General features: G+C 45.6%; 1 protein-coding gene across 1 annotated transcript in view; it reads left to right on the forward strand.

The window, feature by feature from the left end:
- foxp2 (forkhead box P2) overlaps positions 1 to 16949 on the forward strand; it is a 57591-nt gene that overhangs the window by 4103 nt on the left and 36539 nt on the right. The window contains exon 2 of the mRNA XM_076111876.1: positions 14099 to 14188. Within this exon, the coding sequence (XP_075967991.1) occupies positions 14099 to 14188 (90 nt within the window). The remainder of the gene's footprint in view (positions 1 to 14098; positions 14189 to 16949) is intronic.

The raw sequence follows: 16949 nt of genomic DNA on the forward strand, positions 1-16949 counted from the left end.
TTTCTCTTTCTTTTGCACAGAAATGCACTTTACAAGAGAATGTTTGGTAAACCTATGCATTGCGGTGTTTTCCTGAGGCACGTGATGCAGCAAAATGCAAACCATCCACCCCCATTTAAAATGACTGCAGCATTTTGACATAAATTACAATAAGTGCGCGGAGGTGCCATCTTACTTCCAAGCTATACCCTTGTCGCTACACGAGAGCTATGCAGTGGTCCAACTTGAGAGTGACAGCAATTAACCTGCCTTCCTTGCTGCTTAGCTGGAGGAAATAGAAGGGATGAGAAATATGACAGCAAGTGATGGGTAATATTTAGGGTTTAGGGGCAAATTAAATTCTTCCCCAAAATGAAAGCCATTAGGGAGAAACTTACCCCACAGACAAAGGACAAAATGACGGTGTGTGTGTGTGTGTGTGTGTGTGTGTGTGCACGCTCACACACATGAGCTCACCTCCCTCTTTTAACAACCCAAGTTTGTTGTTCAGTGTCGTTAAAGGCCTAAGATACTGACACACGATGTTCACCTATCACCTCTCACACACAAACCTCAAGCATCTTTCTCTCCGTGCCCTTTACCTGCCTCCCTGTCATTCTCTCCGTTACATATTTGAGACACACTCAAACACGCGCGCGCACACACACTCACCTAAGATGCAAATCAGGGCTTTGCCCTTGAGCATAATTTAAAGGCCTAATCACCCAGACTGTCCCTTTGGATGGAAAGGGGGAAGGAGGGAGGGGAGGATGGTGTCTCTCATTTGCACCCTTACACAAAGAAGCTCATTAGGTTTATCTTTCAGGCCGGAGATTGCCCCACTCAACTGTGTAAATAAGACACTGGCCTTCGCCTGATGCATCAATCACCTCTCCGGACAGGAGACAGACCTCCGCTGAAATATGAACGATTTCATAAAGGAGCCTTTTGTTAACCGTCGTCATCTGTGTGAAGATAAGGGTTTTCTGTAAAGGTGAGAGAAGCATTAGGGAAGCGTGTACTGTATGTCTTTGTAAAATTATTTCCCCCTTTCAGTGAAAGGACAGCTCTTCCCTGGCAATCCTTGTGTCCGACTTTATTTACAATGAAAGCCATCCTTCTTTTTATTTCAAGCCTGTGTATCGGCAGACAGTCCCTACAGAATGGTACATACAGGCCTGAGATATATAGGCCTGTAGTTTCCCCCTTTGCGATGACACTAAAGATATAGGTTGTGAATGACAGCATAGCTACTGTATGCCCACCCTTCCCCAGACAAAACACAGTATTATTCTATTATCTGTATAGACGCCACTTCTCCCTCTGTCTCCCCTTTACTCCCTTTTTTCCCCCCTCCGTCTCATTCTTCAGCTCCTCGAAAACCCGGGCTGTCCATCTCTGTTTAAGACACATTACATGTGGCCTCCTGGAATTTACAGTGGCGCTCTCCCCAGTAACTCCATTTCGCACCGGAGTCCCCCGAGAGCATGGCGAAATGTCAAGCTGCAAGGCTTGAAAAGAGAGACGACAAGAAAGGGGACGGAGAGAGCGAGCAAGAGAGGAGAAGAGAGGATGAGGGAGATAGGCAGAGTGAAATGTGCCGGACATAAATACTTATGGCTATTTTATGCTCAAGCAGTCGGGTGCTGTGGAGGAGGCAGTGTGGCCTACAAGTCGAGGGGCAGCACGGGTAGAAAATACACACTACCTGTCGTGTGTGTGTGTGTGTGTGTGTGTGTGTGTGTGTGTGTGTGTGTGTGTGTGTGTGTGTGTGTGTGTGTGTGTGTGTGTGTGTGTGTGTGCGTTCGTGTGTGTGCGCGTGTGTTCGTGTGCATGCCTTTTGTGTGGTTACAGGATATCAGATCAATGCCACAGAGGTCACTTGCTGTGATAAGCTCCCTTTTTTCCCGCTCGTATGACATTAAATTTACAGTAAAACAGAAAGCGCATGTAGATAAATATTGTTATATATTTTAATGGCAAATAACATTTAATGGAAGCCAGTTGACATCATTCAATCTAGATTAGGCCTTTGGTTTGACCCGACAACGTTCCTTTTTCCCCCCTTTTTCCCTGTGTAGCGCATTAGCCCAGTGATAAATGAACTGGGTCAGGGTTAACCACCTCAGTATAAATAAGAGGCAACCATTCAGAAGCACATGCTGTGGCCAATAGTCCTGCAGTCTCAAGCCAACCTCATGCAGGCCAGGATCAATGGCCACTTCACAACTCATTTCCTTTTACGCCTCCCTAACTGGCCCGCTCCAGCTCTGGGAAATAAATGGCACTGGATCTATAAGTCCACGCACACAAACACATACAGAGGCATGCATATACACACACTCGTACAAAGACACACCTGCACATGCCCTGAGTGGACTGAGCGATTGCTCCGGCTCGATACCCTCCACAATAATTTATTTGCAAACTGCCTCGGTGGTGAATGGCGTATCATCTTTCTCGGGCCTCACAATCGAAAACAGGCATTCTGTCATTGTTTGTTGCCACTCCCCTGTTGTTGGCTTAAACAGAGTGCCAGTCGTTAATATGGTCGGGGTGGAGCGTTACTGTCACCCACATCCTGAAGATACACGTGTAAATGGCTCTGTTTTCCTCTAATGTGGAGAAAACACGTGTGGAGGGGGCTGCTTTCACATGCATACAAGGTAACGCATTGCTGTCTGCTTTTCCTGTAAATGGTCCCCCCCCACAAAAAAAAATAAGGCAAGTGGCTTATAGTCATTTGATAGGCCACGACACCGCTATCCATTTAACAGAGCTTAGAAATCCTACATATGCATATGCCGGGGTGTCTTAAGCTGACAACCAAAAGACAGGATTTGCTAGAAGGCAGCTTTGGAGTGTTGTGAATTTAACAAGCATGTCTAGTATTACAGTTCCTCTCCGCTTTAGCCATGAATAGTAACAAATCAGACTCTGAAACGCATGCCCGATGGTTTGTTGTGTGTACACCCCCCTCATCCCCTTCTCTAACTAATATTAAAATGACTTCAAATCTGGTTAAGAAGACGACTAGCGAAAAGTAGTGGCATCTTTGATGTCACCTGTGCTCTCTTTCTCTAATGCGCCCGGAATCTCGACTAACAGATTCCAGTTTTATTATTTTTTCCTGCGCTTGTTAACACTCTCTGTTGCTCCGATTACCTTCATCCCTGACCCATTTTTGAATATATAAATGGCTCTCTCCTCCTCCCAACTTGTTTGTAGTTGTAACGCTTACCAGGCTGCAAGGGGAAGATGCTTTTTTTACGCATTGCCTCCGAACACTGTATACATATGTAAGAGAGCCAGCCGGGCTCTCAGCCCTCTCCTCTTCGCAGCTTTTCATACAAATGCAGTAAATAAGCTCAGGCCGCGGGGAATTGAAGGCTCCAAACAGACGAACTGACTGACATGTCACTTAGCGCTGGCTTTGGCTCTCTTCACTGCAGGCTTTACAGCTGAAGCTGCTGGGTTTTATTGTGTCCCAGCCAAGGTCAGGCCCTCACTTTGCTGTCATCTGTATCATTTTCAACTTTGTTACAATGTCAGACATATTATTCGCTGTATTTTTAAATGTGGGGGGAATAGAGCAAGCGGTTTGGCATATATTTAGTTAAGTTTGGGAGGATATACTGATCGTTTGTTTTGGGCAGATACAGAGAATAAGATGTACTCTGGCCTGAGGTTAATGATGGAAGTCACACTAGGAATCCTTTGCAGCAGAGATAGACAGGCCCGCCGCTCTCCAGCCTATGGTCCCGTTCAGACTGCCTGCCATTCCTCATCAAGACCTAACCGCTGCTTATTTACACACACTGTGGGACTTAACTCGCATGAATTGATCAGTGATAGCACTGGAAAGCTGCTTGTTCCACCCCGATAAAGAACGACGCCCATGAGCATATGCAGAACATGCTTTGTGGGCTTGGCGCGGCACTTCAAGCTTGACTAGATACTAAGCTGATATTGGTTTCACGCTTGAGCCCGTGGTGCAAAAAAATCTTCCAATTGAAACCCAGAGATTTGATTGTTTCTGCGTATGCATTTATCAGAAGTTTACATGATAAATATACATTAGCCTGGTGGCTTGGCCATGCGTGGTATTGTTTCAGCGATACTGTTTTTCATGCATTCCTTTCCACCTGTTTGGACTTCATCATCCAATTCGGGGGTGAACCTGATAATCATAATTTGCACAAAAACTTCAAAATGGTTTGTAAGAGTTTCGGTCGTCATTAGACTTTCCCGGGATTTTTGTCGGAGAGGAAAAACTTCTGTCGGCACAAGTTTGAAGTGCGTGAGGAGAGAATCCCTCTCAAATTCACTGGAAAGTAGTGTGCCAACTAGCCTAGGGTCTGTACCATGACATAACTCTCAGTATCAGAAGTTGAGGTCCCTGCAATATGTGTAAAACAACCCCCCCCCCCCCTCTTGGCCCTAACTTAATTGTGTAATGCCTTGACTGCAGTCCTAAATGATATGTCATTTATCTTTCATACAGATTTCAACCAGAGGTTTTATTTTCTTAATAACCACAGTAATTGTTCTGTCCTTGTACGGAGTGCTATGAAGGGAGCGATCATGCTTTTGGCACATTTATCAAAGCCCAAGGGAACAAAAAAAAAATGCAGAAAGGAGGCCCCTTTTTCCTCACATCGACGCACTAAGTGTGCGACAGAGTGATACATTTTCTTGTTAGGAGAAATTACATCCACTAACTTGAGCTACTTCAGCATGAAATTGAAAAAGAAGCATTTCTTGTGAATTTCCATTCTTGATTCAATGAAAGATGTAGATTAGCCCTTTTGGAAAAGGGTTGGGGAGCAAGAATGAAACTAGAGAAGTATGACTCTGCTCACGCCGGCTTGTTCTCAGAAGCGTGATATAGGATGCTGTTGGAAAAGGCTTTGTTTATGGAAGTAAAGCTCAGTCAGGCTGGTGGCAGATTAAAGAAAAAAAAATGCTTAACATCTCTCTCTCCCTCTCTCTCTTTGTCTGTGTTTGTGTGTACGTGGTATACATTCATGTATTCACACAAAAACCTGATGCAATTTTCCATTTTTATCACTGGGACTCTCCAAGCCTCCTCGCCTACCTTACCCCAGTCACAGTCTGTGCTTGTGATAGCTCCCCTCTCTCCTTCTCTTTCTCACTTTTCACACACAAACACACGCACACACACACACACACGTTTGCGCACACACAAACACATTTCACCAGACCCGGCTCCGTCTAACAGCCTGTTCTGGTGAGGGTGGTGGTGGTGGTGGTGAGGGTGGAACACTGATTGATAGACGCTGGGAGAGTGGAATGCAGATAACTATATCTTCTACAGCTCACTTAAAGGTCAAACACACATCGCTGTAATTGGAATATTCACAAGACAACCACCAAGGTACAATGCCGGGTGGAGGGAAGAAAGGGAGGAAGAGCAGCACAGGAAGAGATAGGTGTTACATAAGCAGAGCGACTGAGAGAGGAGAGGGGGGAGCGAATGTGATCCGTCCACTGGCAGATGTAGTGGCTATTTATTGAGATGATCTTTAGGGGGAGTGTGGCATTCATTGAAAGATACGCCACCCGCAATGGAGAGCAATCCTCCTTGAGGCGACTTGGGGCTGATGGTAAGACAAAGCAGTCCCATAAACTTGTTTGAACTAGGTAATGGCCATTATGTGAAGCCATAAACAGTTGTGTGACTGTTAATGGGTATCTTATAAGCTTCAAATAATTGTCTGAAGAATAAACAATTTGGAGAATGTCCTGTTTACAGAATATGTTTTGTGAAGTGTTTGTCACTGCAGCTGCAGTGACAAATCAAGCTTTAGCGGTGCAGTGGGTGAGGTGAGGTCATTTTTACAGCTAAAGGTCAGGGTGCTCTCTCATCGACCCCAGAACAACAGAGTAACAATTAGACTCAGCACTTAACCTGAGCTCTGCAAGACGAGACAGACTGACACTCACACTATTGACCTGCAACAGCCAGAGCCCCCCCAAGACAGGGTCTGATGTACACACATGCACCAAGCAGGCACGCTGGCTCGGTCTGTGTGGATTTTAAATGACATCAACCCCTTTTTAGTCAATTTTGGTTTGGAATAAATATAGATGACGGTGACGCTCAGTAGCTTTCCTGTTGTCCTTAATCATTGTTTTGTGTTCCCCCGTAGGCTTTGAGTGTATATGTGATTCATCAGTGGTTTAATGGAGGGTAAACACACTTAAATGCAGTTTACCTACCCAGGACGCAGCAACCTTTTATTTACCACTATAGGCCCCGGTCTTTATGTTTGTGCACGCGTCTCCAATGCACTCGTTTGTGTCAGCACATTCATCTATTGGTATTGGCATTCTGCACAAGACGAGCTCTTTTTTTCCGCGGCGGCTGCTAGTTGTCTGGTTGCCACAGTGAGATTGCCAGTCGCCTCTGGCCATGTTTTTTGGAGTGGGAGCCTCTTAATAAGGCCTTGTCAACAAAGACAGACACAAGCTCTGTGAAAAACAACTTCATTCTGTGTCTGATCCGCTGGCAAGAATGGTGAGAGAGCCCTAGTCTGTGCAGAAACACAACAGTGTTTCTTTTAAATACTAGTGTTATACTGTCATACTCACAGTATGTTGTTGCCGCAGGTTACTTTATGATATCGCATCGTTCACTCACATTTACAATTTGTAAGTGTTAAGATAATCACTGTACTATATATTTATAAGCAGCGAGGTCGAAGCAAAGGAGTTCTTCCTCTCATCCCACAATTCCAGCTTTCCCGCTTGGCTCGGCCGCTTTTCCAAAATGAACTACGGCTGGCCTGAATGCAGCGTTTCATATCAGGTATTCATCCCGCTGTGTGACCTCCACTCGCCTGGAACTGTGAAAAGGAGAGGGATCATAATCACCTGAAGAGGAAATGAAGCGCTTCAGGAGAGAGAAAGAGTGCGTTACAGAGAGAGAATGTGTGTATTTGTTGTTTTTTTGGGGGGGGAGGGACGACTGCACAGTCGAACACTCATACCAGCTTTGCTTTTGCAAAGAGAACACTTGACCTGACACACACACACACACACACACACACTGCCCACCTCAAACAAACACACACACACACACACCTCCCTTCTTCCACCTACACAAATACCTTCCCCGGTCTCTTCTCCTCTCTCTGTCTCTTTGTGATCGTATTTAGTATCGCTCTCAGTTGTCGGGCTCTAAAGGCAGCAGTAGATGAAGAGCGTTGCTGAATGAACTTGCTGTCACCTTATCTAAAGGTAGCGATACAGCACAGGTCAAAGTAAAGACTTTGCTCAAGCCACCAGCAGAGATTGGGGGCGATGGGGGCGCTGTGGGGTGAATTGAAGTAATGAAGCATGGAGGAGATGTGCTGAGACAATGGACAGAAGAACGGCTGAAGAGCAGAACCAGCTGTGACATCTGTATGACTAATAGGCTCATAAGCAAGTATTCTGTATGTTAAGCCACGACACATGTCGGATTATTTTGAAAACAAGTATTGTCAGGTCTTTCTAAACTGATAAAAAATTGTCAAAATGATCTATTTTTTTTTTTAAGTAGCTGAAAACAATGACTCTCCCTTGCTAGAACAGATAGAATATTGTGTTTTGCACAGAATATCCGTGGCGATAACAGCAGGAGGTGAACGTTGGCGGTTGCAGTGAACGGCAGGCAGGCCTCGCTCCTTGCTATTGCTGGCGCGCTCTCCCGACGTCTCGGCAGACACAAACGTATCGGCACATATGCACATATATTCAACTCCCTCTCACAGACATAAACACACACTTTACCCGTGATAGGCAAAACAGACACGTGTTTTGTTTACGTTAGGGGAAAATCTAATGCGAGGTTACACAATGGAGCTCGACATCCCCAAGCCCCTCCTACCGCCGCCGCCACTTTTCTCCCCTATACCGAGCTTTCTTGCTGGGGTAGGAGCGAGCAAATTCATCTCGTCAATCCTCCCGGGAGGGTGTAGCTATGCAGCTCTGTTTACTGTGGCAGAAAGTTAATATAAATTTTCATCAGTGGGGGAAGTTTACACATATGATTCTATTTGTCCTTCATTATTAGCACCTGAGTCTGAGGCTGGGTAGGCATAATTGTCTACAGACACAGGCCAAATAGATGCAAGGGAAAGGCAAATAAGCACACCCCAAAATAATTTGATGCTTGTGTGTTACAATCCTCCACCCTAGGAATTCTTAATCTAGAGAATCAATAAACAAGGGGTGAGCGACGTGGGAGAGAAGGGGTAAGAGAGACAGAAGGATGAGAGGAAGAAATGAATAATGTGATATGAGCTATGAGGAGGCGGGAGGGAGGGAGGGAGGGAGGGGGAGGAAGTCGAGTTGAATTCAAAGTGCGGCGAAGGAGGTGGAAAAGGAGTTGAAGAGAGCAAGCGATCGATACGGAAGGTTTTCTTCCCAAACACCTATTATCCACTTCAGCCAAGAAAGGAGCCCACAACTGTAAATGAACACAAGCCAGATTTTCATTTTCGGATGAACTGCTTTATATGTAGAGCCGGTGGAAGCTGAAGTAGCTGAAGACACTGAGATCGAGGGAGCAGAGTGGGACACAGAAGCCCATTGTTCTGCTGGATAGCTTTTACCTCCATCCTGAGGCCCGAGCAGATCCTCCATGGACTTCTCCCTCCCGTTCTCCTCCCCCCCCCTCCCTCCCTCGCTCACTGCAGACTGTTGATTTATTGAGTCATACATTAAAATGCTCATTACTCCTACATACTTTTCCGAATTCTCCTTTTCTCCCTTCGTTCTTTCTCTCTGGTTTCTCTCCTGCGTGATATTTTCTCATGGAAGCATCACCCAAAGGTTCCTGTTGGGACACTGCTTTTTGAATGGCCCACTTGCTGCTTCGCGTGCAGTTATCAGAGCCAGACAGTGCAAAGTTCAGTCATAGGAAGGGAGCCTGGGTGAAGCTGATGCGTGGCTGATTTAGATTTTTTTTCATATACTTATCAGTCAAGTAAACACACTCTGTAATGTACCCTTTCTTAAGCAGAAATCTTCTTTTGGAAGGCACTTTCACATTAGCTTCACATAATCTCAGTCATTTTTTTATCATTTCCTTTCCAAGTACTCAACCAAGCAGAGGTGACTGAAACCAGGTGTGTGCATTGTGCTCTGTGTGGGTTTGTGGAGGAGATAGGGGAGTCTGGAGCCATTGTTGAGGCACCGGTGTGTCATCGCCAGTTCTGACCTTTTTACAAAAGGATAGGAGTCTCTCTTCTCCTGTGGCCGAGTTTCTTAAGGTGAAGGAGATCAATAGCAACCATAGAGCCTGAAAACGGTTGTGACTGCATTGCTTTAGCGAGTGTTAATTTGAGTGTTTAAAGATCATCACTAAAAGTCATTACCCAATCACTAATCTCAGGTTTTAGCTCTAATAGACGTATTGTCTTTGTAATCTCAGCGCCATCCAGCTGTGTCCATTTTACTATTCTTGCGTGAAACCAGTTGAGGGGCCTCTGCTGTTCTGTTCACAAACTCAGGGCCCCACTTTTGTATTCAGACATTGTATGGGACATCTTATCCCCCCCCCCCTTCTCTTCTCATTTGTCTATCCTCTCCATCCAGCCCCTCCAAATCCGTATCCATCCATCCATCTGCCCTGAATCCACTTATATAAGAAGATAGCGTGTAAATATTTTGGTGTGGAGTGTCAGCGCATATCTCCCCCGCCAGCGGGCCGGCAGCCTCGGTCCAATCAGCCATGTTTGTTTGTTCAGCTTAAACTGTTTGTGCCTTGTTTTCCGTGGCGTGCGACTCCCTCCAGCCTGAATAAAGTGTCACACTTTTTCCTTCCCCCTCTTTCGCCGTCTGTGTTTCCTGGAAGCGAAGATAGATAAGCCTGGTGATGCGTGTTGTGTGTGTGTGTGTGTGTGTGTGTGTGTGTGTGTGTGTGTGTGTGTGTGTGTGTGTGTGTGTGTGTGTGTGTGTGTGTGTGTGTGTGTGTGTGTGTGTGTGTGTGTGTGTGTGTGTGTGGGAGTTGTCAAAGCTGTCAGCATGACTGGAGTTGTTCTGGCCTACAGCCTAGTGTTGAACAGCAGCCCTTTACTCCCCACAACAAACACATACACACCGAACACGACATCTGTTCTGCACACCACAGTAAGACTGCGTTACCCCGACGCAACCCATTTCTTCTTGATCAACAATTGATGCGCCATGTTTACTGCTACTTTCTGGAACATGGCCGGGTCCTGTAGAGGCCACAGTGTTGTGAAGACGTACCTGTTGAGGGCAGCTTATTTCATACCCGGTGTCATCGGTCCAATATGGGCTATATCCCCCCCCTAATAACAACAGCTCCCAATGTGACCTACGCCAGGAAAGTGATCCGCACTGTCCAAACACAATGTCACAGCCCCTCAGATATATCCAATTCCAATGTCATGGCTGCATCTCGTGCATGCTCCAGGTGGATTTGAAAGAGTGACATTCTTGGACGGATGGCTTATTTCTTGCACGCCCCCCCCCCCCCCATCCACCATGTGTGCAAATAAGCAATCTGGAGATTTGTAATGGTCCGGGCCCAGTACTGCAGGACCTGTTAATGTATTTCATGCTTGTTTAAGATCTTTGCATGCTCCTTACAAAGGTGCATTGTGATAGGTGCTCCTTATTACCCTGCTCTGTACAGTCTAAACACTGGGGCTGGGACACTGGAGGATAGTGGGAAGGGGGGGGGGGGGGGGGGGGGGGGGGGGGGGATGAATGGATGGCTGATATGTTCTTTGTTTTTTTTTTCCCCTCTTCCCCTCCCTGTCAGTCTCCTCTCACTCTCTCCTTTTCTCCCTCTCCAGTGATCTCTGCATGCCTATTAACGTGGCAGAGGAATGCCTGTGTAAACATTCTTGTTTCTCAGTCCGTTTCGCATAATAGTTGCCTGTATCGCCTTTCTCCTGACCTCACTATCTGAAACCAATTACACCGGATCCATTTGGGCTGAATCTTATTTTCATAAGGATCCCCGTGTCCCTGGTCGCTCTGTGTGTTATTTTCCCTCTTATTTTCTTCCCTCTTTTCCAACCTCAGTGATGGATATCAACATCAAATATGCCTCTGAGTGCCTTGTTATTTATATAGCGGGGGCCTGGCTCTTTCTCTCTCTCTCTCTCTCTCTCTCTCTCTTTCTCTTTCTCTTTCTCTTTCTCTTTCTCTCTCTTTCTTTCTGTCTGGCTTGCTCTCTCATTCTGAAGAATGTGTCACATTGTGCTGTTTATACAATGTGTGCATTAATAGACCGGGAATGTCATTTCTTCTTTGCATAGCAACCCAGGTTAAATAGGCCGGTGCGCCTGCACTCGTCTGTGTTTTTGTGTCCGCTCCGGCAGCTCTTCAGCAAACTTTTGATGACTTTCCTTGGCATGTTGTGCTTTTTTTTCGTGTGCTTGGAGATGAGCTCTCCGGCTTGCCATCTCTGTGGAGTGGAAAGTGGGTGGCACAAATTGGTGCTTTTTACTGTAATGGCTGAATACTCGGAGCCAGTGTAAGTGAGCGGACAGGACTTTTTATTTATTTTTTATTTTTTTTCTCCCTCACCTTCTACGCCGTCACTGACTCTCAGAAAAATGGCTAACCCCACTTCCACAGAGGAAGTGACAGGTAGTTTCAGGCACGACGAGCCACTCTGGGGAAGTTAGGCCGGTGTTGATACGGTCTGTGTTATGTTTGGAGAAGTACTCTATATGCAGTCTGAGCAGACTTCTTTTCTAATAAGCCGCGTGTCGTTGATCTCTGTGCTTCACCCCTGTGTGTCACCTCTCATACCCGCACCTCCCTCGATATTTACCTGGCATGGATATTGGAAGCGCAGTTAAAAACATCTCTTTCTTCATACTCTTGACCCTGTGTAATATATCGCAGGGCTCTGTTGACTTTGGATATAACATAGCGAGTCGTTATTGATTCACACAAGAATAAACACTTCCTCCTGACAGCTACCTTGGTTTGCGCTCATGGAGCAGCCTTCCCTCCAACTGCTGTGCGCAGGACTCAATAAACCTTATAATTGCTTTGATTCACCAATCATGGTGCGATTAATTAGGCCCCGTGTTTTAATTAGCAAAGCGATTGGCTGCATTCAAGGAATTTTGTTTTGTCTTTCGCCGTCGGTGAGAGGAAGCCAGAGTCAAGCAGTGTTTGATTTCCCGTCCGTTTTGAAAAGGTCCACGCGCAACGAAGCGCCGCGCGGCTTGCGTGTGTCTGTCTACTGCAGGTGTTGATGTGTAGGTACTTTTAATGTGTGCCACCACAGGCAACCTCATGTGTGTGTGTGTGTGTGTGTGTATGTGTGTGAGTGTGTGTTCTGAAAAAAATCCATGGCTCAGCTTACAGATGTCACATTACACACACACACACACACACACACACGTATATAAACCGGTGGCGACTAGGATCCTCTTACCAAGGAGACAGATCAATGCAGTTAGGACCCAGTGCCAGTGTAATGTGTTTGTTTCCTTTAGTTCAGAAAGCCTGGCTCCTCCTGAGCACCCAGACAGACAGCACCCCCCACCACCACCTCGTCAAGCACCCCCCCAGCTCTGTCTTTTCATAATTGATCAGGAGGTGGCTGCGTTCCCTGAGGGGTTAAGACGTGGCAACTTTTTTTTTTCCTCCTCCTCATTTTTTCTTTTCTGCCTCTCCCTCTCTCTCTCTCTCTCTCTCTCTCTCTCCTCTCTCTCTCTCTCTCTCTCTCTCTCTCTCTCTCTCTCTCTCTCTCTCCCCCGTCTTCTCCTCTTGTTTGCTCAGGATCTCAATGTACTAGTTCAAACATTGTTCCCACCAGCTGGCAGAGCTGCGCCATATGCACGCCCTGTCAAGGCAGCTGTTGTCATGGATACTGGCAAGCACCAGAAAATAAAAATGAGAACCCCTGATTCCTGAGGAAGTGTCACTCTCCATCTGAGTTTTATTTTCTTCTTATTTCTTGCATCCCCTCACTCGTCCCCTTCTTTTTTCATCAAAAAAAAAAAAGGAAACACCTGTGAAGTTGTTGTGTTGTGTTGTGTGTGCATATGTGTTTTTCCTCTCCCACTTGATGCTCGTGGGCCTGAAGAATACAAGGTATACACGGCTGTGTGGAGCAGCAGTAGCAGCTGTGCACAATGTTCCTTTCTGCCAGATTCTTTCATCCATCTGCTCTTGAAGAATCGGAGTGAAGCTGCTAGCCCAGCTGCCGCCGTTACCTGTGAAGCTGGAGCTCGCTCCTTGCGCACGTTCAGTGCACACAAACCGGGGCGGGAGGGGATCTTAAATCCCATCAAACCCGAGAGAAATGAATTACACCACATCCTAAACCTCTCTGATTCTCAGCATCTCCATGTCTGGCAAACACATCAAACGGCGTTGATGACAAATTTTACAATTTACAATTTTCTTTTTTTCTTTTCCGTGTGTAAACAGCTGAGAACTAATTCCATCAGACAGCGAAAGGTCTCTCTTTCTCTATGTACCTGTCCATGTTTCTATCTATCTATCACCCATCCCCTGCTCATGAGCATCCTTAATGCATAGTGTGAAACCTGGGCCTGCTAGTTAATACACTCGAAAATCTGATGTTGATTTTGTCAACTTTAATTACAGCTCCCAGGGACACTTCACATGGCGCTGCCTCTACTTCAAATTGATATTATGAATATGCAAATGTGGTGGTAATTTGCCGAGAGAAGTGGGTATTTCAGTTGAGCACACACTAGACAGGTCAATTCTACTGACGCTCTGTCTTTCTTTTCTTTTCTTTTTTTTTTTGTTCAGCCCACCACCACCCTCTCCACCCTCTTCTTCAGGGGTGCTCGAGACAAACTGTATTTATCCTTGATCACAGCTCGGCGAATTGTGACTAAAACGCATTTCCGACGCAGTGCTAACCGCGTCGGAATGTGTTTTACGGAAAATACCAGCTGATATTTGACAGGGTTTTCACTCAGAGATGACTGTTTTGTCTCTGAAAAATGTGAATTTTCTCTGCTGCCAGCTTCAGGAAATGTAATAGTTTATTCAGTCTTTTCCTCCCTCCTCCCCATCTTTCTTTCTCCTTTTTTTTTCTCACACTGTCTTTTGTCTTGTGTTTCTTTCTTCCCAGGCCCTACAAGCAGCGAGGCAATTACTCTTGCAGCAACCAGGCAGTGGCCTGAAATCTCCAAAGAGCCAGGACAAGCAGCGTCCACTGCAGGTACAGCAGCTCCCCGTCTAATCTCTTAAGTCCATCCATAATACATGCTCCTCCGAAAATGAAGATTTCCTCTGTTCCACAAGTGTGTTTGATTTGCCAACGCAATCCTCGGACCTGCCATTTGAATCCTAAAGCCGGGACGAGCCAGTCCCCAGGAGGCTAAGCGTCGCACAAACACAAGAAAAAACACAACACGGACGGATCTCGGAGAGAAAACTTTCAAGTATACATTTTATTTGTCTCCATCAAACTGAACAATAATCAATCCGTGAAGTAAATCCAAAAGGTTGAACGGTAGGATGACAAATAATTTGATCTGCATGCTGTTCTACAACAATCGTTGACAGTGGGAGATCCAGAGGTTAGTTATTATTCAAAACACATGTCAGCCGAACTAGTGGGTTACACAGACAGCTAATTTTAACTGCCTGCCATTTCCACTCTTCACAACTAATTTGCCTTATTGATTCATAGAGCTGTCTATGTCTGTTGTCAGTGATTTGGGAAAAGGTCACACTTGTACACATCTGCACACACACACTCACACAAGAACAGTTGCACACCGACACCACGGTCACACACACATATACACACATTAACACGTCCTCTTTCCTTCTGGCGTTAAGATATTTCTCACACTAGCGAGTCTTTTCATTCTGCTCGTCAACAAGACAGTTGGTTGCTTTCCCCGTCCTCAAATTACGTAAGGCCCCTTGACATCTGCTCTGTGTTTTTATTATTAGTATCTTTTTTTTAAATTTAATTTATTTTTAGTCGTTTGAAATTGAAGTGTGGGAGTTTGTGCCCTCCACTCGGCTTAATAAGTGCTATCAAGGAGCAATGGTTTAACTCATTAGGGGCTCTGTGCATTTCATTAATGTCAGGGAAATTGGCGTTAACCTCACCCAGTTGATATTTTCACAGAGTCGAACAATGGCGACACCTTCAATTGGAGTCACACCCCTGTGTACCTAATTACGTACTGGCGAAGAGATAAGGGTTGGCGAAGACTCGGATATGCGTTCGCATTTAAATAATTCAACTCAACCCCATCGAGAGTGTTAATATTACCGGTATATTCACACATAGTGGCATCAGAATTATAAACATGCTTTTTAAAAGGGTGTTTATTTATTTGTGTGTATATTTTCTGTATGTGGGGGGCGGGGGTAAAGAATTCCTAATTGAAGAAAAGCTCTCTGTAGCTTATTGTTGGGGTCCATTGCACTTCTTCTATTTGAGGTTCTGTATGCCAGAGCGAATTGATTCAAACAAATGGGATCCTGATCTGCAAATGCCTCCATAGACACCAAGTGCAATACATACATGGCAGGAGGAACAATATTGGTTGAGTGCAGTGTTGGGTGCATGATAACCGTCAGCCCATGTCCAAGCCCCTGCCTCTAATAACACCAGCAGATGGTAAATATTGAATATTTACATTTGCTTACTCCACCCTTGCCTCAGATATGAATCAGAAGGGCCCTGCCGATCGGCCCTGTCCTCAGCTCCCAGCTAATCCATCTGTTGATCCAGCCTTTATGAACATCCTAACCTCTTTGTTCCAAAAAAGTCTCCATGCAGATGTTCCAAAGGGAGAGGGACTGCTGACTCCCCCCAGTGATACACACTGGCAAACAGGACTCAGTGCATTCTGGCCCAAGATCATTTTTACAGTGGGAATATGCTGCTGTGTGCCCTTGAATCCACTCATTTCAAAATGACATTTTAGCCTTAATGCTCCATTGTGCAAATATCAGTGCGAAGCAGAAGAAACTCCGACTTGATTAAAAAGCCTTGTTTTGCTATTCATATTGTTCTATTTCTTCCCTCCTGTCACTAACCAGTTGTCTTGAGGGAGTTTACACAATAAAGCTGCATTATTTACCTGGATTATGAGGCCACAATGGGTGCTATAGTGCAATATTTTATTAGCGTCACGGCTCGGCAAGAGTGAATAGCAATCAAGCTGCATGTTTTCCACCAGAGGAATCAGGCGGATTGATCCCCATGTATGATTAGCAAAGTAGAAAGTGGGAAAGGGATTAATATTACCATGACATCCTGCTTATGGTAGAGATACTGATAAATCCTCTGCCAGTCTTTTTTTTTCTTCTTGTTCTCCCATCTTTGGTATTTAAGAGCGGGAAATGATCCATAGATCATGGCATGTAAATTATTTAGTACACAAGCATCTAAGTGCCTCAGCTTGCAGTTTTAATTACGCGTATTAGCAGCTAAAGGCTCTCGCCTGACTAATTCTATCCGCTCGCTCATCGCTGCTCCTCAGGAGTTGATGATGCGGAGGCAGGCAGCTCTGGCATTCACATGCACACACACACACACACATGTATAAAACAGCCCCACAAACACACATACAAACACGCACACAAGCTGCTTCTCCACATTTGCGTAATGTGACAGGTCTATTATTACACAGTAAGCCCATGGGAGCACTCAATAAACACCTATTTCTCCCTGTAAATCCCCCTGCCTCCGCCATGCTGCTTACACGGCTCTCCCAAGGCACACAACACCCTCTCGTCTCTGCGCCTCTCTGTGGCAATATCCCCCCTCTGAAAGGCATTTATACACTGACATTTGGAATACAAATAAAGAAACGCGGACGAGGAGAGGCGGAGAGGATTACAGCGGCCTATGAATCTGACAGTTGTTTCGCTCGCGCGCAAGCGTACATAATGCATCTACACACAGCCTGCACTCAAACGCGGGCACAATGCAACTTAAAGTTTCCTACATT

The sequence above is a fragment of the Anarhichas minor genome, unplaced genomic scaffold (genome assembly GCF_050575085.1).
Source record: "Anarhichas minor isolate MPS153535 unplaced genomic scaffold, ASM5057508v1 ptg000045l, whole genome shotgun sequence".
NCBI lineage: Eukaryota > Metazoa > Chordata > Actinopteri > Perciformes > Anarhichadidae > Anarhichas > Anarhichas minor.